The sequence below is a fragment of the Leptodactylus fuscus genome, chromosome 11, assembly GCF_031893055.1.
Source record: "Leptodactylus fuscus isolate aLepFus1 chromosome 11, aLepFus1.hap2, whole genome shotgun sequence".
NCBI lineage: Eukaryota > Metazoa > Chordata > Amphibia > Anura > Leptodactylidae > Leptodactylus > Leptodactylus fuscus.
In genome coordinates, this window is record NC_134275.1 from 12,296,170 (window position 1) to 12,323,366 (window position 27,197).

Below are 27,197 nucleotides of genomic sequence, written 5' to 3' on the forward strand. Positions count from 1 at the left end.
GGTGAGGAGGCCTGTGGCCTCCTGTAGGAGTTGGAAGAAGGTGTCTGTTAACCCTTTCTTCTTTCCCTTTTCCCCCTATGCCCAACAGCAGCACAACTGGGGTATTCCTGCCCCTATGAGCTGTTAGGACAGGTGGAATATTTAATTACCTAACAGCTTTTGACCCCTATAAGAGGCCGGAAGACCTGCTCCTCCCTTGTGTTTTATTCTGTCCTGTGGGACAGGACAGGTGGTCAGGGGGGAGCAGGGTCTTCCCCTCTCCCCCCTTCAGTGTGTCAGGGGGGCTCCCTCTCCTTGGGTGGGGGTGGGGGGGAGGTTGACAGCTTTCCTCTCCCCCCCTTCTTTGTCTCTTGCGGCGCCAGCTTCGGTGGCCGCGTCTCCTCCCCACCGGGTGCTCGGTGGTAGGAGGAGGGGGAACCTTTTTGCCTGGGAACCTTTCTCAGGTTCCCCAGGTCCGCCGGCTATAGCGTCCCCCTGGGAGATTATATTAAGAATCTAGGGGATTTTATTGTTTGTTCCCCCCTGGAAAGATAGGGGAAGGGCCCCCAGGCTGTCACAGTGTAGGTTTGTCAGTGGGTGGTCCCGCTGTAAGCCCCTCCCCCAGCTCCTATAAGTTCCCCCCTCCACCATTCATTCTTTGCTGGCCGCTCCGGTTGCAAGCAACTCAGTAAGCTTTGCCTTGCTGTACATTGCGTGAAGTGCAGTCTGACTTCTACGGATTTGAAAGGTTTGATGGAGGGGGAGGGGGGCTCTGCCTGTTAAAGCAGTTTGTGAGGGGTGTTTGTTCTTTTCCCAGGATGTCGTCCTCGTCTTCCTCCGTTTTGCCGCCTCGAAGGAAGGCCACGAGCAAAAGAAAGCACCTAGCATGCGCCAAGTGTAGGATTCCATTACCGGATGACTCACAGTATCGATTTTTATTTTTTTTTTTTTTTTTTTTTTTAAATGTAGATTGTGAGCCCCACATAGAGCTCACAATGTACATTTTTCCCTATCAGTATGTCTTTGAAGTATGGGATGGAAATCCATGCAAACACGGGGAGAACATACAAACTCCTTGCAGATGGTGTTTTGCCCTTGGCAGGATTTGAACACCAGGACTCCAGCGCTGCAAGGCTGCAGTGCTAACCACTGAGCCACTGTGTGGCCCCTTCACAGTATCGATTTTTGCCAAGGGTGTAGAGTTCCTTCATCTGATGTGACCCCCATGCGCGAAATGGTCTCCTGGGTGAAGGGGTTTGTCCAGGATTCCATGAAGCGGGTGGAAGATACGGTTTCCCACCTAGTGAAAAGACCGCGCCTGGAACCATGTGAGCTGTCGCTACCGCCGTTGGAAAGTTTGCAGATTAGAGACGTGGAGTCTTCGGAGGACGACTCTGAGGAAGGAGAGAAAGAGATCTTCCCCCTAGAGATCTCTAGAGTGTTTAAAACACTAAAGATAAAAGACCACTACGCCGGTGAAGGTCCAAGCCGCAAAACCAAGACCTTCAGACCCAGCCCAGACTTGGCCCGCGTGATGGAAGGGGAGTGGAGGCGCCCGGATAAACCATTCATCCCTTCCAGGCGTTTCAAGACGCTGTTTCCCGTGGCGGAGGCCCATCTGAAGGCATGGGGACACCCCCGAAGGTGGATGTCACAGTGGCCAAATTGTCTAGGCGTACTGTGCTGCCCACGGAAGACGGGTCAAGTTTAAGAGACCCAATGGATCGTCGGGTCGAGAGTTCTCTGAGGCGTATCTATACAGCCTCCTCCGCCCAGGCCTCCTTAGGCATCTCGGCCAATGAAGTGGCTTTGGGCCTTCGGGCTGAGTTGTCATCCCTATCAAGGGACATTGATTCCGGAGTCCATCGGGATGACCTCCTGGATACTATGGCAGATATCTCCTTGCTGGCGGACCACCTGGCAGAGGCCACCCGCTTCCAGACGAGGATAGCCTCCAGGGCGATGGCACTTTTGACTGCTGCCCGACGGCCCTTGTGGTTGAAACCATGGAGGGCTGACATCACCTCCAAGAGCAGCCTCTGCAGCCTCCCCTTTGAGCCTGGGCGGTTGTTTGGGAAAGAGCTCGACCGGATCATGGAGGGCCTGGCCGACTCCAAGGGGAAAAACCTCCCACAGCCCTTAGAGGGACGAAGATCCTCCTTTCGGGGGCAGGGTTCCGCAAGAAGAGGGTCCAGAGGACGGAGGCATGGCGGCAGAGGAAGGGGCGCCTCTAGCGACCGTAAGCAGGTCTCCTTCTGAGAATCCCCTCTGCCCCCTCCCTTCCCTCTTCCCCCTCCCTTCCCTCTCTCCCCCCCCCCCCCTGTAGTGGGCGGTCGTCTTTTCTACTATGTGGCTGCCTGGTGCCAGCAGACTCGGGACCCCTGGGCTATACTGACTTGCGCAGAGCAAGGCAAGGGCGTCTACTCCCCAGTCTTCTTGGTCCCCAAGACATCAGGCGAGTGGCGTATGATCATTGATCTCAGATACCTGAATCAGTTTATCCACAAGGTGCGCTTCTGCATGGAAACCATTAGGTCGGTGCTGCCATTCCTACAGCCCGGAGATCACTTCGTCACCCTGGACCTGAAGGATGCCTATCTCCATGTACCCATATTTCCAGCGCACCGGAAATTCCTAAGGATTGCCATGTACATAGAAGGGAAAGAGGCGCACTTTCAGTTCGCAGCCCTCCCGTTCGGCATTACCTCAGCCCCCCACACCTTCACCAAGGTAATAGCTCCAGTCGCTGCCCGCCCTGCGCTTTCAAGGCATATTTATAGTCCCTTATCTGGACGACTGACTTCTGAAGGCTCATTCAAAGGAGGTTCTTACCACACAGGTGCAGACCGTAGTAGCTCTGTTAACCAAGTTGGGGTGGCTGATAAACTGGCAAAAATCGGTGGTGGTGCCAGCGACACGAATTCAGTTCCTGGGATTCATTCTAGACTCTCGCAGCATGACGATCTCGCTACCCTCCTCTCGCAAGGGAAAGATTGCTCGAGTGGTTCATCATCTAGCCACTACCCGGAGGGTCACCATCAGGACGGCCATGAAGGTCCTAGGATTGATGTCCGCCACTATAGAAGCAGTCCCCTGGGCCCTATGGCACATGCGCCCGCTGCAGAACAAGATCTTGAGAGTCTGGAACCACAATCCTTCAGGACTTCAGAAGCCTATCCAGTTAACCATCAGCACCCGGCAAACCCTGCCCTGGTGGACCCATCTGCGAGATGGGAAGTCCTCGGTCCAGCCCGTATGGACCCTGTTGACTACAGATGCCTCCCTCACAGGCTGGGGAGCTCATCTGGGGGAGACCCCGGTACAAGGTACGTGGAGTCAGCAGGAGAGGGCGCACTCATCCAATTGGCGCGCGCTTACGGCAGTTCATCGGGCTTTTCTAGCGTTTGCTCCAGTTCTGCGGGGGACAGCGGTCAAGGTGAGGTCGGACAACCTGACGACAGTCCACTACATCAACAAGCAGGGAGGGATCAGGTCTCCCTCGCTTCTACAAGTCATCAACCGAATCTTCTCCTGGACAGAACAGAACCTCTCCCAGCTGACTGTGGTACACATCCAAGGTCGTCTGAACATCCTGGCGGATCGACTCAGCAGAGGCCTGACAGTCACAGGCGAATGGTCCTTTCATCAGGAAATCTTCCACTACCTTACCACGATATGGGGTCTCCCGAGGTGGATCTGATAGCCACCCGATACAACGCCAAAGTAGAAAGATTTTGCTCCCTGTACCGGGAAGACAACCCTTTGGCGGTGGATGCCCTGTCAATACCATGGAGGTTCAAGCTGGCATACGTTTTCCCTCCCATTCCAATGATTCCGAAGGTATTGGCGAAACTCAGGCAGGACCAGACTTCGGCAATAGTGATCATGCCGTTCTGGCCGAAAAGGGCATGGTTCACCGACCTCATCCTAATGAGCCGGGGGAACTACTGGAGGCTTCCACCAGTACAAGATCTGGTGTCACTGAACAGTCGGCCGTGCCAGGGCCTAGACAAATTCAACCTCACTGCCTGGAGGTTAACTGCGCCATACGCTCAGACAGAGGATTGTCCCAGGGAGTGCTAAGTACCTTCGCTCATTCAAGAGCAGAGTCAACTAATCAGAGCTACAGTAGAATCGCCCGCATATTCCAGGATTGGTGTGCGAGAAATCAACGCGATCCGGATAGAAACTCAGTTCTGGAGTTCCTACAGAATGGCCTGGAGAGAGGGTTAGCAGTGTCTACCCTGAAAGTCCAAGTCTCAGCTCTATCTGCTCTCCTGGAGACACGTCTGGCACTAGATCCTCTAGTCAAGCAGTTCCTAAGGGGGGCTGCCAGGCTCTGCCCCCAGGTGCATCCCCCTGTCCCCAGCTGGGACCTGGCTGCGGTTCTACAAGGCCTCTGCTCCCCCCCTTTCGAACCTTTACCTGAAGTGGACTGGAAGTACCTATCATACAAAGTGGCTTTCCTGTTGGCAATAACTTCCGCCAAGAGAGTTAGCGAGTTACAGGCCTTATCGGCCGCTGAACCTTTTACTACCTTCTTTCAAGACAGAGTTCAGATGAGGTTTTATCCCAGAATTCTTGCCAAAGGTACCAACCCGTCAAAATACTAACCAGGTATTCGTTTTGCCGGCTTTCTTTCCCTCCCCTGCTTCCGAGCAGGAGAAGAGGTTTCACACGTTGGATCTGGTAAGGACTTTATGTATTTACCTAGACCGTACAGCACCAAATCTGGAGATCGGAGAATCTTCTGGTCAATGTGTTTGGCCACAATAGAGGCTCTAAACCAGGGGTCCTCAAACTGTGGCCCGAGGGCCACATGCGGCCCTCGAAGCACTTCTGTCTGGCCCTGCCGACAACACCGGCAGGCGTGCATTTATAATGAAGCTCCTGGGGAGCTCGGGCCAGGCCATGGAGCGCACTTCACTTTACCTATTGGAGGGCACCGCTCCCGATGTCTGTGCGACCTGCTCTGCCTCCGGCCCACTGTTTAAAAAGTTTGAGGACCCCTGCTCTAAACCATTAAAGACCACCCTGTCAAGATGGATCAGGGAGCCATCAGTTGTTCCCTACGGGCTCAGGGGCTTCCTGTTCCAGAATTTATCTGTGCCCATACCACCCGTGCAGTAGCAACATCATGGGCAGAGACACGGTGTCTTTCTAAGGAAAGATATGTGCCGCGGCTTCATGGAGCTCACAGCTGACTTTTGCCAAGCACTACAGACTGGACTGGCGTATGACAGAGTCAACTACCTTTGGACACTCTGTTTTGGCATCAGCTTGCCAAGATGGCCCACCCTAGGGGAAATAATACTTGCTAAATCCCCAGTTGTGCTGCTGTTGGGCGTAGGGGGAAAGAAAGATTATGAATGATAATCTGTTTTCCCTTAGCCCAAACAGCAGCACAACTGGGGTATTCCTGCCCCTATGAGCTGTTAGCACAGGTGGAGTTTTTAATTACCTAACAGCTTTTGGCCCCTATAAGAGGTCGGAAGACCTGCTCCTCCCTTGTGTTAGTAGCAAGTATAAGTACAGTATAAACTTTTATGCACACATAAAATATACAAACAGTACCTCCTAGGGAGGGAGCCTTGTGCTGCTGTTTGGGCTAAGGGAAAACAGATTATCATTCATAATCTTTCTTTTTCTTTCTCTCTGAGAGAGAGATTTAGGTTTTGTCTTACCTGTTCTGCAGGTGTCTGATTGTTCAGCTGTGTAAACAGCTCATTCACTGCCCGGTAAGGTAAGCTGAGTCCTCTCCAACTTTCCTCTGTGTTTAGTGCAAACTAAAAGCACTGATACTTTTTGCTATGGGCCCTCTGTTGTGTTTGTGGCGCAATCCTCCAACATCATCTCCAGATAACTATCAACCTCCTACAGAAGTTAGGTTGGATAGTCAATAGGGAGAAATCAGAGATCGTGCCAGCTACCTGGAAGAAGTTCCTGGGTTTCATTGTGGATTCAGAGTTGATGCAGATCTTCCTTTCCAGCCCAAGGAGGTTGAGAATAGAGGCTGCCGCCTGCTTCCTATTTCGGACCTGGCGAGTTACCATCCGCACCGCCATGAGAGTCCTCGGCCTGATGTCATCCTCGGCCAGGGTGGTCCCTTGGGCTTGATGTCATCCTCGGCCAGGGCGGTCCCTTGGGCTTTATGGCATTTGCGTCCCCTTCAGACAGAAGTGTTGAGAACCTGGAATGGCTCTCCACAGGGATTGCACAAGAAGATCTGCTTTTCTCCCATTACCCGTCTTTCCCTCAGATGGTGGATACACCTAAAAGATGGAAGGTCCTCAGTCCCGACAGTGTAGACGTTGTTGACAACAGATGCATCTCATCTGGGATGGGGAGCCCATCTGGAAGACAAGACTGTGCAAGGTCGTTGGAGGAGAACGGAGTTGGGAACATCCAATATCAAAGAGCTCAGAGCAGTCTATCTGGCGCTTCTTCACTTTGCTCAGGATCTCAGAGGCAAAGCAGTGAAGGTTTGTTCAGACAACATGACCACTGTAATCTATATGAGATGGCACCAGATCTCCAGCCCTGCTGAGAGAGGCGAAGCTTATATTCTCCTGGGCAGAAAAGAATCTGACCCAGTTATCTGCTGATCACATCAAAGGCTCCCTGAACATAGTAGTGGATCAGTCGAGTCAGGGTATCACTGTATCTAGTGAATGGTCTCTCAGTCCAGATGTATTTCAACAGATCTTCCAGAGATGGGGTCTCCCAGAGGTCAATCTTATGGCAACTTGACTCAACGCCAAGGTAGGGACCTTCTGCTCCCTGTACCAGGAGGACAATCCCTTGGCAGTGGATGCCCTGTCCATCCCATGGAGGTTCAGGCTGTTCTACATTTTCCCTCGAATTCCAATCATATCAAAGGTATTGATAAAATAAGACAGGACCAAGCCCCGGGAATTGCCATAATCCCGTTCTGGCCAAATAGGGCTTGCTTTGCCCAGCTCATGTGGATGAGTCAAGGCATATACTGGAGGCTTCCCCCCCCCTCCCAGACCTGGTAACCCAAGGAGAGCTGAGATGCCAGGATCTGAGGAGACTCAACCTGACAGCCTGGAGGTTGACCAGTCCCTATTAAGGAATAGAAGACTCTCGCAAGCGCCATAGCTGGGTCTACTAATAACAACTACAGAAGAATTGGTAACATCTTCAATGCCTGGTGTCTTGAGTATGAAGTGGACTCCTCCGATCCCCCAGTGAGGGTGATCCTGGATTTTCTTCAGAACGGACTAGACAGAAGGCTCGCTGTAGCCGCTCTGTCCGCCTATCAGGGGAGCCGTTTGTCTCAAGATCCTTTAGTAAGCACCGTTATCAAAGGGGCAAGTAGGCTGAGACCTGTGGTTACCACACCTGTCCACCAGTGGGACCTCAATACGGTCCTTTCAGCTCTACTCACAAAGCCTTTTGAGCCTCTGGAAGAAGTCGAACTAAAGTTCCTGACCTACAAAACAGCAGTTCTTCTGGCTATAACATCAGCCAAAAGGGTCAGTGAGCTACAAGCTCTGTCTTCGGAGAAGCCATATACCTCCTCCTTCCGGATCGTGTTCAGCTTAGGTTCCTTCCAGGCTTCAGACCCAAAATTCCTTCCACCACAAATATAAACCAGCTGATCACCTTACCAGCATTTTCCATCTCCTTCCTCTGCTGACGAAGAAAAGTTCCCTACACTGGACCACATGAGATGCCTGAGGATCTACCTCCAGATTGTATATAGTGTCCTATCTACAGGTTATAGAGGAGCAGATTGTATACAGTGTCCTATCTACAGGTTATAGAGGAGCAGATTGTATATAGTGTCCTATCTACAGGTTATAGAGCAGATTGTATATAGTGTCCTACCTACAGGTTATAGAGGAGCAGATTGTATATAGTGTCCTACCTACAGGTTATAGAGGAGCAGATTGTATATAGTGTCCTATCTACAGGTTATAGAGGAGTAGATTGTATATAGTGTCCTATCTACAGGTTATAGAGCAGATTGTATATAGTGTCCTATCTACAGGTTATAGAGCAGATTGTATATAGTGTCCTATCTACAGGTTATAGAGGAGCAGATTGTATATAGTGTCCTACCTACAGGTTATAGAGCAGATTGTATATAGTGTCCTATCTACAGGTTATAGAGGAGCAGATTGTATATAGTGTCCTACCTACAGGTTATAGAGCAGATTGTATATAGTGTCCTACCTACAGGTTATAGAGCAGATTGTATATAGTGTCCTATCTACAGGTTATAGAGCAGATTGTATATAGTGTCCTACCTACAGGTTATAGAGCAGATTGTATATAGTGTCCTATCTACAGGTTATAGAGCAGATTGTATATAGTGCCCTATTTATAGGGTATAGAGCAGGAGGAGCTTTATATGTCAGTAATATCTGATGATGTGGCCTCCTGTATATATTCATTGATCTGCAGATTTCCTTGTGTATCTGTGTTTTAAGTGGACCCAAAAGAAACCTGAGCAGTAGTGTGAACAGGGTGTAATATAGAGGGAGACTTTCGCCCCTGGTGGGGACAGCTGAGGGTAAATCCACTTGGTCCAGGTCTGATCCCTGTAAATCCTTCTTACCGTCCCGCTCTGTGCACAAGTCTCTGCTGCTCTAATCCAATCTCTAATCTCTTCTCCGCTCCGTTATCTCTGCACAGATTTCTATGAGCCTCTAATTCGTCTGAACCCAGATATGTTCTAATATATAAATATATATATATATATACTGTGCAGCGCGGGGGATGGGCCTGGGGGGCTCATACTAACCCACTCATTGGGGGATGGGACCGGTGACATCGCCTGCTCAGTCATCACAATACAGAGTCGCTTCTCTCTCATTGAGTGTCACCCTGTCGTTATGTCTCGGGCAGACCAGGCCATCATGGCCGTTATATAGCTCAGATGGGTCCGTCCTATTGTGTTAATGGTCCAATATACTGTAGATGCAAACAGGTGACTGTCAACCATCGAGAACATACAAATGGATGGATGTAAAATGGCCTCAGACACAGACTAATTTGGCCATTTTTCGTCACCCAGAAACAGACGAGGTCTTGTTATTAAGGCCATGATGTGGGGGAGGGGCAGCTCATTGATTCCTATGATATAGAGGCTTTTCCTAGCTGTATATAATGCGCAGTGAACACCATGTGTACGGTGACTTATATTACAGCCAAAGATCACCATTTTACCCTGCAACTCCTGCACTGCCAAGTAACCCCGAGGATGCGGCGACTGCGAATACAAGTCACAGAACCACTGAGCAGTCATGTGATAGAAGCCGCCATTGTGGGGCCCTCGGGTGACAATGTGAAGGAAACCGGGTGATACACCAAGGCCAATGTCACGGCCTTACTGAAGCTTACTGGGTCGGGGGCCTGGGCCCTGTAGCAGCTGCCTCTGCTGCTACGCCACTGCGGATGAGGCAGAGAAGGGTCGGGAGGCTCCGGGACTGGCTGAGATGAATGGCAGAGAGCAGAAAGGCTCAAGCACACTTAAAACATGGCAGCACTTGGAGGAAGCCAAGAGGCAAGTTGGCCCTTCACTGGGAGAGATAGCAGAGAGGGCCCAGGGAAAAAAGGGGGAACCCAGAAGGATAGCCAACCAGCCCACTGGAAAGGGTGGCCCCTCGCCGACTGCTGCAGGAAGGCTGCCCTGCGAGACACAATACCTGGGGATCCTTCTCTGTGCAAAGAGGATGAGAGGAGTCCAGGACAGGAAAAACACAATGTGTGAAAAAGAAAAACCTCTGAGGAGACATAAAGCCCTTCCCCCGCTGAGGGGCTAGAGGGGAAAGCCCCCTGGCCAAAGGGAAGGGCTAGGAGGAGCCCGGAACGCAGGAAAGCCTGGGGAAGGGGCGGGCTTAGTTATGGCCTAGTCTCCTTCAAAGCCTGGGCCTCAAGTAAAATCGTGAACAGCAATGCAACACCGCCAGTGGCAAAGGAAAACGTAAGCTCCAGTGGGGCCTGAGGAAAGTACCCCACACACACAGATAGCCACTCGGGACAGAGAAAACAAGACCCTGGGGCGCCAAAAACACAAGACTCATCCACATAAAGAAGACCTGCCTAAAAGGAATAACCCCTTTAGCATTAGAGGGTGGGGGAAGGAACCCAGAAAAAAAAAAAATACTGCAGTCAGCATAGGAGAGCCACGGGAAGGGGGTATTGGAGAAGTGGGAAAACTCACCGGTCTGGTGTCTTCAGGCATCACAGGGTCACCCCCTCCGTGGACCTTGCACATGGGAGTAGGGTCATCGGATAATCCGGCCGCCAATACAGCAAGCAGAGAGTGGGTACTGGGTGACCAGAGAGGTGCTTGTAGAACTAGTAGAACTAGGGGGGCACAACTAGTGTGGTTAGTAAGGTGTACTCGCTGAAGACCCCCCCACCACCACCACCTGAAAGAGAAGAAATAACAACCATGCAAGGCAGACCTGAGTCAGGTGGAGTCTGCGTCCTACGACACTAGGCCTAGCCTGGCCTGTGAGGGGGTATAGACTGTGTCCTAATGGCGGGGCTATACCCCCCCCATAGTGCTGTATACATAACCGCTATTCTTATTAGTGTAACTGGAGTCTTACACTGAACTTACCCGAGGCCTCGCAGGAGGTGCCAAGAAAACGAACAGTTACATGAAATAAAAACAACTTCTGTCATTTTTTGGGGGGATTGTTTCTTGGACTTGATATAGCCGAAGAGGGACGCTAAGCCCCGGCCCTCCGCTCCGAGAGTGTGGGGGGGGGGGAGCTAAGCCCAGGCCCTCCGCTCCGAGAGTGGGGGAAGGGCAGCTAAGCCCTGGTCCTCCACCCCAAGAGTGTGTGTGTGTGGGGTCAGCTAAGCCGTGGCCTGTGTTTGAAGGTAATTGAAGAGTAACTGTAGGGACCCGCTGAGCCCCTTCTCCCCACATCACTTACATAGGGGAGAGGACATGATGTCAGATGTCTCCAGTCATTAGCTTTCTAGTTCTTGTAGTGCAGCTATGTTGTGAGTGGCAGAGACAGTACATCGAGGAGGACGCGGCCTCTGGAAACTTCTCTTCAATCCTGTAAGGTTAGCAGGGGGACCCCCCCTAAAGCTCACATGGCCCCCCAAACCCAGAGAGCAAGACACCAGCAGGCAGTCACGTACAAACCCACCTCTTTATTACGGCTTATGGATCTGTATGTAGTCAGAGGGCTCAAAAACCAACTAAAATCTGACAAAATATATTAAAAAAAATAATCTGCAGTAAATCCAGCCGGCCGCCGTAAGCGATACAAGACCATCAATCTCCAAAGTACAAAAACCACCGCGCAATATGTAAACTGGGATGCACAGGCCGCCATATTGTCGTCCCGTTCACACCTTTAATCCAACAACACAGGATCCAGGAAAGGAAAGAAGCGCAGGAAACACAGGGGAAGGCGGCGGCGGGCAGGGCGAGGGGTCCAGGCAGCTGGAAATACAAAATCTCTGCTCACTGTCAGTGAATGGAAAACACACAGCTGAGGGGTCGTTACAATCTAATCTGCCAGCAATTGGTCCAGCGGCTGGTTTGGGGGCGTTCACACTAGCATCCTTATCCCCGGATAAACTGCATAGGGGACGTCTTGTCGTCTGTCATTCATGGGAATGGGATTTTAAAGCAAACCGCCAGTGTCCGAGTGCGGCCATGAAACTGATTTTTTTATTTTTCTGCATGTCCGTGGAAAAAATAAAAACAAAACTGTTTCCCTGCGGAGAGGCCGCACACGGACACCATTCACATGAATTACAGACGACAAAACGTTCCCTATGCAGTTTATCCATTATAAGGATGGAAACCCAAAGGGCAGACAGCGGTGCTAGTGTGAACACCGCACTACATGGAGGTCTAAATGGATGCATTGTAACAAACCTTCAGCTGTGTTTAGGGCTGGATATTAAAGGGGTTTTTCACCATAGAGTGCACTCCAGTGTCGGGTCATCTGATCTCGGGGTCCCCGAGCGCCCTTAGTGATTGGGGTAGTAGTGCCCGTGTAACCGCTCCCTTCTGTGCCATACTAGTGTATTTAGTGGTCATACTTTCCCCACACAGGAGACTCAGGGCCCCCGTTCTCCTAATCGTTGGGGTTCCCTGATCCTCTGGAAATACTATGAAGGTTTCCATTCACTGAGAGCACAAAAAAAAGACAAAAAACAAACAAAATCTGCTAAAACCGGCAGGACCGGGGCAACAAGTGCATTTTATTTACAGAGGACTGGACGACAACTTTTATCCTCGAGGGCCAAATTGATTCCCCTGCGGCACTTAGAGGGGGAGGGGGATGTCAGGGGCCGCCCCAGTGGTGGATCCTACAGGACACGTAACTACACAAGCAGAGACAGCGGGGCGCGGCGAGGCCGGGGGGCATCTCCACAAACTCCCCAAGTTTTGGTCACAAATGATGAATAAAAAAAATATATATATGGTTTAATGTTACTGAGAGGAAACCGAGATGTTAACCGGCAGGACACGGAGAGCGCAACGGTAAAAGCAGAGGTGCACAGCCATGACAAATCACATCACGTCCTCCACTCACACCCAAAGCTCCGGCCTATGGCGCTGCCCTCTCTCTAATGGCCCCTGCTGGCTCAGTGTGGGTATTGCTGCAATGAACCGTACCTGATACACCAGGCATTGTATGACAGTCTCATAGACATGGGGAAAACATGACACCTCCCAGAATATGGTGGGGTGGGGGTCTCTGCTAACCCCAAAGAGATCTGAGGGCAGCTCTGGCTGTGACTGGAGTACAAGACATGAAAACAAGGCAAGTAAACACTTCCCGGGCAGACTGTACAGACAGGATAAAGATGGAAACTGGAACTTTATGCCCAAGTGCGATCCAATACTTTAAAAACAACCACAACAACAAAGAAAAATGGCTGCCGTGTGGGGGAGGGGCGGGGGCCGGGCAGGTCACGTTCTACCCTCCTCCGCTCATTGTTCATTGGTGACGGGAGGAAGAGACAAAGCTGGACCGGCGAGGACAGAAAATACATTTGAGGCTGCGAAATCTTCATCATCGTCATCGGATTTCTTCTAATTTCACAATAATGAAGTAAAACGTTGGATAAATCGTTCTCCTCCCTCCAGATGGCGCCGCACGGACCCCCATGAGACAGTCTAATCATACTCAGCCCGGGGGAGGGGGCTTAGCAGTCGCTCTTCCACAGTTTTATGGTCTTGTCGTTCTCTAGCGCTGCCGAGGCGATGATGTTCTCTGTAGGGTGGCAGGCGGTGGAAATGACGACATCTGAAAGCAGGAGGAAATGTGAGGACCCCCATCAGGGGCATCACCAGGAAAGACTGACCCCTCCCATAGTATAACACCGGCTCATCCCCCCCCCCCCCACATAGTAAAGAGGGAGGAGACGTTAAGACCCCCATTAGGGGCATCACCAGGAAAGACTGAACCCCCCCCACAGTATAACACCAGCTCACCCCCAGTACTGGCCCCCACATAGTAAATAGGGAAGAGACGTCAGGACCCCCATCAGGGGCATCACCAGGAATGACTGACTGACACCCCCCCCCCCCCCACAGTATAACACCGGCTCACCCCCAGTACTGGCCCCCACATAGTAAAGAGGGAGGAAACGTTAGGACACCCCCATCATTGTGATCTACAAGACGTGACCCCAGCCAGGGGCATCACTAGAAAGACTTGATGTGATACTGTCACATCACGACCGCTCTCTCGGACATTGATGCCTTCCCTGGGGAGGGCGATCGCCCTCTTGGGTTACTGATATGATAATCCAGAGATGGCCGTCCCATTATCCCACATAATCCGGCGCTCTCACCTGTGTGTCCCTGTAATTTCTGCACAATCTCCTTAGTCTGGAGGTTCCAGATGTACACCAGATTATCTTCTGACCCCGACACAATCCACTGCACGACATGGAACACAAAATTACTAATTAAATACAAACTTACAATCCCTCATGGGAGAATAATCAAGGGTTAACGACGCACCTTGCCGCCCGTCACAGAGAAATTGGCGAATATGCAGTACTTCTCGTTCTTATGACACGTGTACGTTTTCAGGCACTGGAAGTAATGGGGATATTGTGGTTAGTTATGGAGGAGACATTAGGATTTGTGGTGACGTAGTCAGGAGGGAAGGGGCACGGGATGGGATCTAAATATCTGATATGACAAGTAATCACACAATGGATATAGCGGTATACAGCGTGCTGGCGGCAATCCTGCCATTCTAATAGGCTCCTATCATGGTGTGAACAGTGTATAATGAGGAGCGCAGGAGCAACGGCGGCCCCGAGGGGAGGTGCAGATGTCACTGCTGCGTGTTTACCAGCGGAGGTCACAGCAAGGCCATTAATCTGCACTGATACCTGCTCCTGTCCCCCAGGGGCCCCGGCCTAGAGTGCACAACAGATGTGGAGAACGTACCTTCCCTTTACTGTAATCCCATAACTTCAGCGTGCTAGAAGACAAAGTGGAGAAACACAAAGTGTCAGAAAGTAAGATGGTGGCCAGGACAATCCTGCAGCGATCATGCGATTCCTGGGAATTGGGTCCAGCCCACAAATCTACTAATCGCTGCAGAAAGCGCATTCAGACCTAGTCCTGTCCACACAGCGGAGGGTTGTTACAATGTGTCAGTGTGCCAAGCCTCTCTCCTACCTCCGACGCCATGCACAGATACATTGTAACAAACCGATCAGTTGCGAGTACCAGAATGGTGGCCGGCGTCACATTGCGCTACTTACTTGTCTAAAGTGGCCGCTAGAATGTATTTGCCGTTTGGAGAAAACTTCACAAAAGACACCGGAGGATTATCGTCATCTGAGGAAGACAGGACAGAGACACGGTGACCGCGGGGATGACAGACTGACATAACGCTCTAAGGCTCCATTCACACCTGTATCGGGGGCTCCACAACTGCATGGCTTTGTTTTCAGCAGATGTGAACAAAGCCTTAGAGGATGACTGCAAGCTGGCACAATATTACTAAGAGTGTGTAACAGAGGGCTGAGGAGCCGCTGATAGAAAGTCTCCGTTCACAGAACTTACCGATCAGTGTTTTTAAGCACTGGCCTGAGGCGGTGTCCCAAATCCGGCTACGGAGAGGAGAAAAAAGGAAAATATATTTAAGATATACAAAGAAAAGAATTAGCAACACATCAGCTTCCTCTTCACATTTACAAGTCATCCCCGCTGTATGGTTTACAGATTCAGCTTTATCAGTCTCTAGGAAAGCTGGATGACGTCACACATCACCCTGAGCTCACCCTCACTCAGTGATACCTCATATCTGGGCCGTGATCTGCAAGTTCGGAACCAAGGAAACCGGGCCACAACCCCAACTAGGAGCCGCGACTATAGCCGCACCCAGCTTTCCTACAGACACTAAAGACATTTTATGTCATTATAACGCAGAGCTGACACTCACCACAGGCCGTCATAACTACTGGAGACAATGAGGGAACCGTCACGGTTGAAATGCACCTGGGAAGGTAAAAATAAAAACATGACATATGCCGATTGTTACCCATGTGCCCCCTCAGAGAACAAAGCCCCCCCGAGAGAAGGAAACCTGATACCTGCTGATACAAAGGAGATGCCAGACACCAAAATAACCACAAACAAGGAAAGAAGCCGACTATTACCTGACACCCCCGGGACGATGGGAGTGATACATTGTATGTGTGATATAGAGATTAGATTGTCAGCTCCTGGGGTCAGGGATGATGGGAGCGATACATTGCCAGGGCAGGTAAAGATGCTCACTTCACTAAAATGAATCACTGGGCATTTATTAAAGGGGTTGTCCCATTACTCCATAAACACAGAATAGGGGACAAGCGTCATTACTATGACCCCAACCACTGAAGACTGCAGTCCTATAGTAGTGAATAGAGAACCGCTTATGCGAGGAGGAGCCATGAGGAACTTTGTGACCCCTACTCTTGATCATTAGGAAACCTAGTGGTCAGACCTCCAATGATTTGAGACTTACCCTCTGTCCTACAGATGGCGAATAAGTCTCCTTAATGGGACAACCCCTTTAAGTGTGTAATATACAATAGAGTGTATCACTAACTAAGAGGAAGATGAGACTCCACAGACTGTTATACCCCAAATCAGCTACCCCCCCCCCCCATACTCTCCCCCTCAACTCCAACTCCTCCCCCCACTTTACTAGCTTTGGCAATGCCAAATATCTATTCGGACGTGCCAATAAAGCCTATTTGATTTGATTTGTATCAGATAGATAGCTGGAGCCCTGGCAGTACGGTGACCAAAAAAAATAAAACCCTGAATACAAAGCCTTACAGCAGATACGGGGTCAGAGTGCGCAGGCAACGTCTTCAGACACTTCCCAGTCTTCACATCCCATATTCTGACACTTTCATCAAACTGGGGAAAGATTAAGATGACATGATCAGATGGGTACAGGCGATCCCAAGCTGTGGTCTCTAACTACAACCCCCAGCAGGCACAGATAATGTCACATTCAGAGCAATGTAGTTAGACATAAAGACCCAACCTTCACCAGACAGAAATTCAGGTGTCTGAACCTTGAGACCCTCCCTCACCACCCCCATGAGGAAAATATAACCTCTGCCGCCTCCTCCATCACCGGCACGTCTCAGGTTAATCAATGGAAAGCAACATGGGGGCCTGAGGGCACGGACAGCGCTCAGACCATGGACCCACCAGCTACAATGTAAGACTGGACAATACAGAACGGCACTTACTGATCCGGACACAATGAGGTTGGACTGGGGGTTAAAGTTGCAGCAAAACACGTAGTTACTATGACCCTTCAGCGTCTTCAAACATTTCCCCTAAAAAAAGAGAAAAAGCATTATGGAGGAGACCCAACGTAGTCAACACCCCATGAACATAGTATAGGTTCCCAAATTGCCAGAGAAATATCTCACTCCACCACTTTTAGGGCCTCCGGCTGCTGTTACAGAGGCTCCATTTTGGTACATAGGGCTAAATGCAGAGCCCAGGAGGGACACCCAGCGACAGGTCCTCCAAGCCTGGGACACAACCCCTGTCCAGTGTCCCTGTACCAGCAGACACTGGTAGTCACAGACAGAAATGCCCCCTTACCCTCCCATCAGGCCAGAGGTCATTGTTCTACTGCCCATATATACGAGCCACCATAGATAATGGGGTTAGCCCAAACTAATAGACAAGTGAAAGTTCCAGGAACCCACCGAGCTGACATCCCAGATCTTCAAGGTTTTATCATCTGAGGCGGAGACCAAGAGATTGGAGTCGGAGGACCAGGCGACATCTGATATTCCCTGTAGGAGTTGGAAAGACACATCAGACTGAATTATGGGGTTAAAGACGCCCGCGAGCCTTAATTTAACAGTCACATCTCACAGAGAAGCCAAGTCATGGAGACCCCTGAGGAATGGCCCCTGTAATTGGGCTGAACACAGGTGGATGTTTATATGGAGGTCCCCGGGGCAGTGTATTCCAAGACTAGTCATCTCCTCACAGATTTCACTTCTTACCAGCTTGTGTCCTGATATTGTCTTCTCGAATTTGCCGTCGTATGCTCCCCAGATCTTAATCAATTTATCAGCCGCTTAATGGGGGGAAATAAAGACATAATTAGGAAACTATATCAGCTCCAGTGACAAGTCTGCAGGACAATCTCACAACCTAATGACATGGCACAATGTCTCCCCTCTGCTCAGGTACCTGACAGATCACACCAGGGTCACCCTACACACTACAGATCTCCGGACATCCCTACACTGTCTACCAATAAGTATGTGGACCCCTATAGAAATGAAGATACAGTATCTATGGTCATGATGGACGTCGCGCCTTCTGCCATTAAATAGGAAACAGCACTGGCATTAGTCGCATGAAAGAGGCCACGAAGTGCAAAGTTGTCAGATTTCGAGAAAGGGTTAATTGTGGGGACCACAGAAACGGTCGATCCTTAAGGGACATAGCAAGCAGACTGAATTACTCAAAATGGACAGCGGCCTATGTGATTAGGAAGTGGAAGGTGAACGGTGATTGTTGGAATGTGCCCCGAGTCGGCAGACCCCGAAACTGGGAGATAGAGACCAATGACGAGTGCTGGCCAGAGAAACCGCATCCAACCGATGTCTCACATACGCCAGGAGTCTCACCAGGCATCCGGGAGTATTGTGTCCATCAATCCCATATTCTCATATATGTAAGGAATAGTGTTGTGCGAGTAGTATTCGATCGAATACCTCGCCGGCATAGGAATGCATGTAATCGTCCGAACACCCAGGGGTTAAACGCATTGAATATTCGTAGCCTTTAACCCGTTGGCGTTTGGCAGATTAGGGCTAGGTATTGGATCGAATATTACTCGCTCAACACTAGTAAGGAAGTGTCTGCTGGGGTCTATCAACTATTGTATGGGAATAAATGTTATTTTCTACCACGAGTGTCCCAATACTTATAAGCAGACAGTGTATACACACCCATAATGGTTCGGAGGGCTGTCGTGTAATGTGTATGGCCAGCACTGCCAGGAGGTCCGCAGCTCTATACTATGCAGAAGCAGAATCCAGGCACGGACTATATACTATAGGGGGGGGGGGGGGCTTCCTGTACTTCTCCCTGCACAGTATCTATAGATGTGTGTACATAGTCACCCCTCTGGCGTAAAAGGAAAGGTGGAACGGCCGTACCTGGCAGCCAACCAACCGTTTAGTGGATGCAAGTACATGGGCGCCCCTCTACATGAAGTCAATGCTAAAACATATCCACTAAGTAGCAGATGACAACGTCAAGTGAACAGATGGCGGTGACCCCAAACATCCTATATCCAGATCCTTACATGAGCTCGCCAACCACTCCCCGTTGGGGCTGAACTTCACAGATGACACGGCCTTGGTGTGCCCGGCGAGGGTGAACTTCAGAGTATAGTTCGGCTTCACAGGAGCGGGCTGAGGAATGAAAGTAACACTAAAGTTATAAAGCGGGATCAAAGGACAGATGTAATCTACAACCGGAGGAGAGACGATCACAGGCCTGACAGCTGACAGGCCTGATATATATTATATGTGTATATTAGTACAGGGAAGATATTATTATACATATATATCTATAGTAGAGGGGAGATTATACTATATACAGTATATATACACGCACACACAAGGTCCCTACATTACAGAGACTTCTTCCTTTATCTTACAGACACACTTACCTTCCTCCGAGCAGGATTTGTCGCCATGTCAGCTCACACCTCAGCACAGCAACTGACAACCAACTGACACCCAGACAAGATACCACATCACCTCTTCAACTGCCCCTATCTAAGAAATGGGGTGCTATCTGTCCCCAAATAGTGGAGGGGGTGACGCATGTCTTTGTATTTCCTTATACAGGAGTTACTGTTTCAGCGATTCCTGTAATTCCCATACAAGTCCCTGCCCCGCTCCCCCCATTTCCATGACCAGAAGGGGTCCCGTTCTCGAGATAGATGCAAGTCCCAAAGCTGATATTTATGGCCCTCCCTAAGGCTGGAGCTAGAAATACTGAGAAGGAAATACATCTTCAGAGGTTTGTAATATTCCCATACCGACAACGTAAGGTAACCTGCACATGACAAGTGTAAGTCAGAGCAGCTCTCTCCTGTACGCCTGTGTGTGCCCCAAATGGGGAGAAGACCACTGACAACCCCTCTCCCGAGAAGGCCTGGGCATGCTCAACCCACCACACCATGTCTGGCCATTCTCTCCCCAGACTCCTGCCCTTGTGGGAGAGCCATAAGGCACCATACACATTAGGTCAGTGGTTTATCTAGAGACTCTTTAGATGCTTCTCGCAGGCTCTATTTTGACCGCATTTTGGATTTTCGGGTGGATCACAAGACCAGAACCAGTATCTGATCCACTTGAGTTGCTTTGCTTGCTCTCGTTTTCACAGGTAGTTACTGTGAATACAAGAAAGGGGGAGAATCGACTCACATGGCGGATAAGGACTCAGTCATATGACCCCGGGTCAGAACCGGCCCAGATATCTCAGAATAAAGCCCACGCCAAGTGAGCATTGAAGTCCCTGGTAACCCTTTCATGGACGTCTTAAGGGGGCTCTATCATTGGGAAAACTCATTTTTATCTCAGCACATACTTGCACAGGCTTTACGCTATTCCACACCTGCCTTTTGTATGTTAATCGCCTCAGTTTTGAATGAGCCGCTTTTATCCATATGCTAATTAGCCAGCAGTGAGCACCAGAAGTCTCAGCAAGCAGCAGAAGGCTCAGTGAGCAGTGTCTGCTGTGTGTACACGGGGAGAGGTGAGAACAGGGAGGCGGCTGTGCTGGTGACTCCTCCCACCGCTTGCTGAGACTTCTGGTGCTCGCTGGAGTCTAACTAGCATATGGATAAAAGCGGCTCATTCAAAAACTGAGGCAATTAACATACAAAAGGCAAGTGTGGAATCGCCTAAAGTCTATGCAAGGATGTGCTGAGTTAAATTGAGTTTTCCCAATTTTAGAGCCCTTTAACTGTGACACTGTTGGACAAGAAGTGAGACCTGGAACTCTGTGCAATGGGAGAAATTTGGCGGCCCAATGCTCCCTGCGAGATACATGAAATACCTGCACCATGTTTAAGCCCAATGTCCCGCAGCACTAACCTTGCTCTGATTGCTGGAGGACGATGGGGTGGATTGAGTTTTAGATGCTTCGGTCTCTGGCTTCTTCTCCTCTGTAGCCATGATGGATAAACTGGATGCAAATCACGTGATGTAGGACAACGACGGCTCCCTCCGGGCAGGCTGCTACAAAGACAGAACCAAAAGAGGCATCAGCACCAAAGACCCCCACCCCAAATCTCAGAATAGTCACAGAGGAGGATGGGGAAGGAAGAGAGACAAGACTGCACAGGACACCTATGAATAAGAGGAAGGAGGTGAAAGAACTAGAACAATATCCACCATAACAGAATAGTGAGCGCAGCTCTGGAGTATAATACAGGATAAGTAATGTATGTACACAGTGACTGTACCAGCAGAATAGGGATTGCAGCTCTGGAGTATAATACAGGATCAGTAATGTAATGTATGTACACAGTGACTGTACCAGCAGAATAGTGAGCGCAGCTCTGGAGTATAATACAGGATAAGTAATGTTTGTACGCAGTTGGGGGGGGATTATTAATCCATGTACCCCTGTGGGGTAGATAGGTGACACATCTTTGCCACATTCCCATTCGGTGCCTTGCTCACCATGGAGAGGAGACACTTTGGCCTGCCCTATTAATGACACCTCACAGCAGTAAACAAGTGTGTGTGTTTGTGGGGGGGGGGGGGGGGTCATAGAGGAGTCTTCGCCAGTCACTGACTACTGTAAGACTTCCATTACGATGCACACTTATATTATTACACGGCCAGAACCTCCAGATAACTCCTGGCCCTTCTTACAAGACTGGTGTAGGAGATGACAATCTTCAGCTCCTCTCCAATGACTACACTATAGACTTTGATAAGTAAAGTGGAAAATGAAGTCCAAATGGGTGTGGGGTTACCGGTCAGGAGGGAGGGGTGTGGGGATACCGGTCAGGAGGGAGGGGTGTGGGGATACCGGTCAGTACGGTTACACTTGGGGGAGGTGTTTATATACTACACAAGGTTTTGGTTCTTCACTCATAGTGACAATGTCCAGGAGTCACGTGACCATGTCCTGCGTGAATCAGAAAGTGAAAATGGAACCGCGGGGTACAGAGAATGCACCAGACGGGGTGGGGCAGCCCGAAACCCAGGGCACACGCCGGGACAGGTAGATTGGGTTGGTGGGACCCCGGGGTCCGCACTGTATCCACCACAGGGGACGAACCTGGGCAGATACAGCAGCAGCCCAATGGGGGAGGACATGGGGGGGCCACACACACCACAAACACTCTCTGCTTTATAAGGGGCCAACAGGAAATAATGAAGGGCCACAGGAACCAGAGGACACGTTACAGGAGCAGGCCTCGCCCCCGCTGCACCGAGCAGTACCCGGCCCACCACGTGCTACACCCTCCCGCCACCGAGCTCCGCTCCCCCGTTACCTGCTAGAAGGCCTTGATCTCAGCTCATTGAAGCCGCACACACTGGAAGCGAGGAGACTGCGCGCCAGGCCGGGGAACCGAGCGCTACACACGCATGCGCACACAGGCAGACGCCAGCCACAAAGCGCAAGCGTGAAAACTGCTGTAATACCCGTGTGCGCAAGCGCAGAACTCAGGCGGTAAAGCGCTCATGCGCAGATGGCGGTGGACGAGCTACAAAGAAGAAACTACGCATGCTCGTAAAGTTGGCGGGGGGGAGGGTTTGCGAAGAGACTGCGCATGCCTCTATTCTACAAGAACAATTGATCTACTATGACGGTTTGTTGGTGCGTGGGAGGTGTTTAATATGTTAATGAGATCATGGAGGACACGCCCCCGTAGGGAACAAGTTAGTCTGTAGACTGGACATCCTCACAGACAATATGTTTCCCATAGCAACCAATCACAGCACAGCTTTCATTTCTGATCCTGCAGTGGAAAAGTGTAAGCCGCGCTGTGATTGGTTGTTATAGGAGATAAGACTAAACCTGTGAGCTGGACGCCTCATACCGCCCAACGTGCAAGGGACAGTGCGTGCGGTGCGTCATATACGACGCGGCAAATTTACCTCCACCCACTTCTACATGGGCTCCGCCCATTCCCATCCATTTTTCTATGTGCCCTCACGCAGTACAATGTTCCTACAGTCACCCATTATATGGCCCCCTCATTATAATGTTCATCTCCAATTACCCCACAGAATGAAGTCCCTCTCCTCCTGGGGGCAACTAGAGGGGGACATTAAACTGGGGGAAACTAGAGGCAGACATGTCCCCCTCCAGCTACCCCAAGGTTTAATGTCCCCCTCCAGTTGCCCCATTTAATATTCCCTTTCAACTTGCCCTAGTTGAATATCATGCTGTATCTGCCCCCAATTTACTGTCCCCTTTTCATCTGCCCCCAGTGGTGAGAGTATTCACTACACTGATGAGATCCAGGGAGTGAGGAGGCATCTGGGTCTGTCCTGACACTGTGAGGGGCATTTTTCTATTTTTGGTTGATTGGTGTGCGCCACATACAGTTAGTATTTTCTGTTTAGTTAGCACTCAGACGAGCAGGTTTTGTTTTGCCTGAAGTTAAGGCTGTATTTTATTTTGCTCATTTTGTGCCTGACGTGAAGGTTTATTAAATGGATTCTACCACTAAACTAACATTTTTTCTAATTTTTGGGTGGCCGCTCTTGCTCTTGTAGTTCAATACAGGAGCCTACTGCGGCCGGCCGGTGGCCATTTTTGGGAGGCCTTCTACGCTCTTGTATTGCTCTTGTAGTTCAATACAGGAGCCTACTGCCTAGGCGTCGGAAGTTGGACTGCGTCGGAAGACAGAAAAGGCGGGGTTGCAGCTGAAGATGGAGGCGGCGCTGGAAAGAGCTCTCGGGCAGCAATGGGGACGCGCTCATCACTGTTTGAGCGCTGGGCCCTCCCTCATTGCTGCGGAGAACTCATTTGCGTACCGGTTAAAAACGGTATTTCTAAGGAACGGCGCCACGGAGACCACGTCTAAAAGGTAAGAGACGAATAGCTTTTCTTAAGGCTATTCCGACGTGGTAATTAGAAAAAATGTTAGTTTAGTGGTAGAATCCCTTTAATTTAGTTTTACTACAGATATTGTGTCCCTGTCTCTGACTGTTCGGGTCCACACCACTGCTTCTACTGCGCTAACTACCCCACATATGGTGGAAGATGCGGGCACACCCAAGTTACACAGTCTTAAAGATATACACCTAATTTTTTCCCCCCTGCTATGTCCTGGGTGAAAACTGCAGGAGACTGAAAGCTTAAAAAGGAGACCACAAGCATGGAGGACTTTGTAAAACAGTTTGGCCAGATCAACCTACAGCAGCAGCAGACTCCGGCATAGCAGCAACAAGCCCTGAGGGAAGCCGAGAGGCGTCAGCAGCAGGAGGTGAACTTGTGGCTTATGGAGATGCTGATGCTGCTCAACAAGGCTCTGGTCAACGAGAGGACGGCAGGAGAGTACACTGGTGTAAGAGAGTCCCAGAAGCTACAGACCGCTGCTCGAGCTGCCGTGACGTCTACAGACGACATGGAGGCATATCTTCGGATAATAAACGGTGCACCCCAGTATGCAGGGGCTGATAAGGAGCTCCCCTATATGTCCATGAACCAAGACCTACTGTATAGGGGGAACCAAATACGGGGAGAAATTGTTGAGCAATTGGTGGTGCCCCGGCCCTATCAGAGGGTGGTGTTAGATTTGGTACATAAGCCTGTGTTAGGAGGACACATGGGGTACGAAAAGACCAAAGAGCAAATTCTACAGCATTTCTGTAAGAGAATTGCAATATAAGCAATTCCCAAGTAGCTGGGGAAAGGGGCACAAGACAGTGAGCCCTAGGCTGAACCCACTGCTGCCTCTACCTGCTTGCCTCACTGCCCTAGGCGGCAGAGGACAAGCCTGTGTGGACAGATGGCCTGTATATAGGAAGCCCAAGACCTGCCCTAGGTTTGATTGGAAGACAGGCTGTCAATCACACAGGCATGGCTAAAATAAACCATTTGATGAACAGAGGGAAACGAGGTGCAGGAAATGGGTGTGGCGGAAATTCAATTACAGAGATAGAGCAGTGTTCACACAGTGCAACGAAAAACACTAAGGAAAGAATTAAACTTAACAAGGCTCTTGCCCCACAGCGTGTGAGCTGAGGGTGACGCAGAGATCCGAACAGGCAGAGGGTTTTATTTGGCAAAATTAGTATCGCATAAAATACTGTGCGCGGGAAAATAATAATATAAATGAGGTATCGCCGTAACCGTATTGACCCGCAGAATAAAGGTCACGTTACTTATATTGTACAGTGCACTCTGTAACCGTACCGACCGGCAGAATAAAGGTCACGTTACTTATATTGTACACTGTGCAGAAAAACATTTAAAAGGTAAAACACAATGCCAGAAATTATGTTTGTTTTTGTTTTTTTATCCGCCAAGAAAGATTTGATAAAAAATTGTCAATAAGTTACAGCGGGTACAGAAAGTCTTCAGACCCCTTCACATTTTTCCCTTGTTGTTTCCTTGCTGCCATGTTATTTCTCAGTAATGGACACTCGGCCCCATCTTCACAGAAAAACCAGGAATTTAGAGATTTTTGCAAATTTATTAAAAAAGAAAACCTGAAATCTCCCCCGGACATAAGTATTCGGAGCCTTTGCACTGAGTATTTGCCCCTTTGCTCTGAGTATTTGCCCCTTTTGAGCTCGTACGGCCAGGAGTCTTCTTGATACAACAAGTTTTTCCCATCTGGATTTGGGGATCCTCTGCTGTTCTTCCTGGCAGATCCTCTCCAGTACTGTCAGGTTGGATAGTGAACGTTGGTGGAGGCATTTTCAGGTCTCTCCGGAGATGCCCCATTGGGCTGAGGTCGGGGCTCTGCCTGGTTCGGTCAGGAATGGTCACAGACTTGTTCCTTTGTTATTTTAGCCGTGTGCTGAGGGTCATTGTCTTGTTGGAATGTGAAGCTTCGGCCCAGTCTGAGGTCCAGAGCGCTCTGAAGAGGTTTTCTTGCAGGATATCTCTGTACTTGGCCGCATTCATCTTTCCTTCCATTACAACCAGTCGTCCTGTCCCTGTCCCATAGCTTGATGCTGCCACCGCCATGTGTCACTGATGGGATTGTATTGGGCAGGTGATGGGCAGGGCCTGGTTGTCTCCACACAGACCATTATCAGAGCAGAGAGTTTTATTTCTCATAGTCTGGGAGTCTTTCGTGTGTTTTTGGCTTTCCTATGTCTTGCACTGAGGTGAGGCTTCCTTCAGGCCCCTCTGCCATAAAGCCCTGACTGGTGGAGACTGCAGTGATAGGTGACTTTGTGGAACGTTCTCCCATCCCCCTCCTGTATCTCTGGAGCTTGGCCACAATGATCTTTGGATACTTCTATACCTCTCTCACAAGGCTCTTCTCCCACCATTGCTCAGTTTGGCTGGACGGCCCGGTCTAGGAAGAGTTCTGGTCGTCCCAAACTTCTTCCATGTAAGGATTATGGAGGCTGCTGTGCCCTGAGGAACCTTGGCCAGATCTGGGCCTTGCCACAATCCTGTCTCTGAGCTCCTTGGACAGTTCCTTTGACCTCCTGATTCTCCTTTGCTGTGACCTGTGCTGTGAGGTCTTATATAGACAGGTCTGCGCCTTTCCTAATCAGTCCAATCAGGTTAATTACACACAGCCGGACTCCAATGAAGGAGAAGAAGCATCTCAAGGAGGATCAGAAGGAAATGGACACGTGTGGGTTACATATGAGAGTCACAGCAAAGTCTCCGAATACTTATGGCCGGGGGAGAGTTCAGGTTTTTATAAACTTGCAAAAATCTCTACATTTCTGTTTTTTCTGTGAAGATGGGGCCGAGTGTCCATTACTGAGACATTAAGAAAATCAATGCTGACTGAACGGACACTTGAAAAAAGAACAGATATTGTTCCGAAACGCGTTGTGTATTTTTGAAAGTTTGAATAAACGTTTGTGTGAGGGTAAGCGCGGATCTACTACTTCTTTCCATTTTTAAATAGTGAATGGATTGGTCCCAGTTTTCTTAATGTTACGTACTTGTACGGTGGTTTCTGCTGCTTTGGGTTCCTCACGCCATTGGATATATCATTGGGTACTATTAATACTATACCATAAGGTGATTATCTAGATGTTATCCCTATGTTTGAATACATCACACTATAAGGGATAATGCGCTAGGTGCCGCGCGGTGCTGTCTTTGTGTTTTTTTTCTTGCCATTACTGAGACATAACATGGCGGCAAGGAGTCAAAGAGGGAAAATGTGAAGGGGTCTGAAGACTTTCTGGACTCACTGTATAGGCACCCAGAAATGGTGTCATTACAAAATACATCTCATCTCACAAATAACAAGCCCTCATGTGGCCATATCACCAGAAAAATTTTAAAAACTATAGCTTCAATAACATGAAGAGAAAACCCCCCAAATCATTAGAACACAACTGGGTGTGGCAGGAAGGGAATATATAAGCTGTGCGAGCAAATATCCGGGGACACCCCAGATTTACAGCTTATGAGGGAAAATATACCAGAAATGACTCCCAGAGTGACTCCCCCAATCATAGGAGCTACTGGGGAAAAAGGAGGGAATTTGGTGTTGGAAATGTCC

The 27,197-nt window shown here is 49.8% G+C and overlaps 1 protein-coding gene across 2 annotated transcripts; it reads right to left on the reverse strand.

The window, feature by feature from the left end:
* Positions 1 to 12,401: 12,401 nt before the first annotated feature.
* WDR5 (WD repeat domain 5) lies at positions 12,402 to 22,135 on the reverse strand. Of its 2 annotated transcripts, none has more exons than XM_075260578.1 (14): positions 22,029 to 22,135; positions 20,614 to 20,754; positions 18,810 to 18,918; positions 17,494 to 17,567; positions 17,188 to 17,277; positions 16,717 to 16,806; positions 16,292 to 16,375; positions 15,408 to 15,463; positions 15,029 to 15,075; positions 14,725 to 14,800; positions 14,405 to 14,438; positions 13,967 to 14,041; positions 13,795 to 13,882; positions 12,402 to 13,244 (listed from the first exon to the last, which is right to left on the reverse strand). In XM_075260578.1, exons 2-14 carry the CDS (start codon positions 20,692 to 20,694, stop codon positions 13,144 to 13,146), a joined length of 1,005 nt encoding a protein of 334 aa, XP_075116679.1. In that variant the 5' UTR covers positions 20,695 to 20,754; positions 22,029 to 22,135; the 3' UTR covers positions 12,402 to 13,143. The 2 variants fall into 2 exon arrangements, with proteins under 2 accessions (XP_075116679.1, XP_075116678.1); XM_075260577.1 differs by having other exon boundaries at positions 20,614 to 20,757.
* Between the last annotated feature and the right edge of the window lie 5,062 nt (positions 22,136 to 27,197).

Excerpts from the sequence above, each read along its gene's own strand:
- WDR5 (XM_075260578.1), bottom strand. The coding sequence starts at position 20,694 with ATGGCTACAGAGGAGAAGAAGCCAGAGACCGAAGCATCTAAAACTCAA. Across the intron at positions 16,376-16,716 it reads ACCTCATTGTGTCCGGATCA|TTTGATGAAAGTGTCAGAAT; the intron begins GTAAGTGCCGTT and ends ATCTTTCCCCAG. Across the intron at positions 13,883-13,966 it reads TCTCTGTGACGGGCGGCAAG|TGGATTGTGTCGGGGTCAGA; the intron begins GTGCGTCGTTAA and ends CATGTCGTGCAG.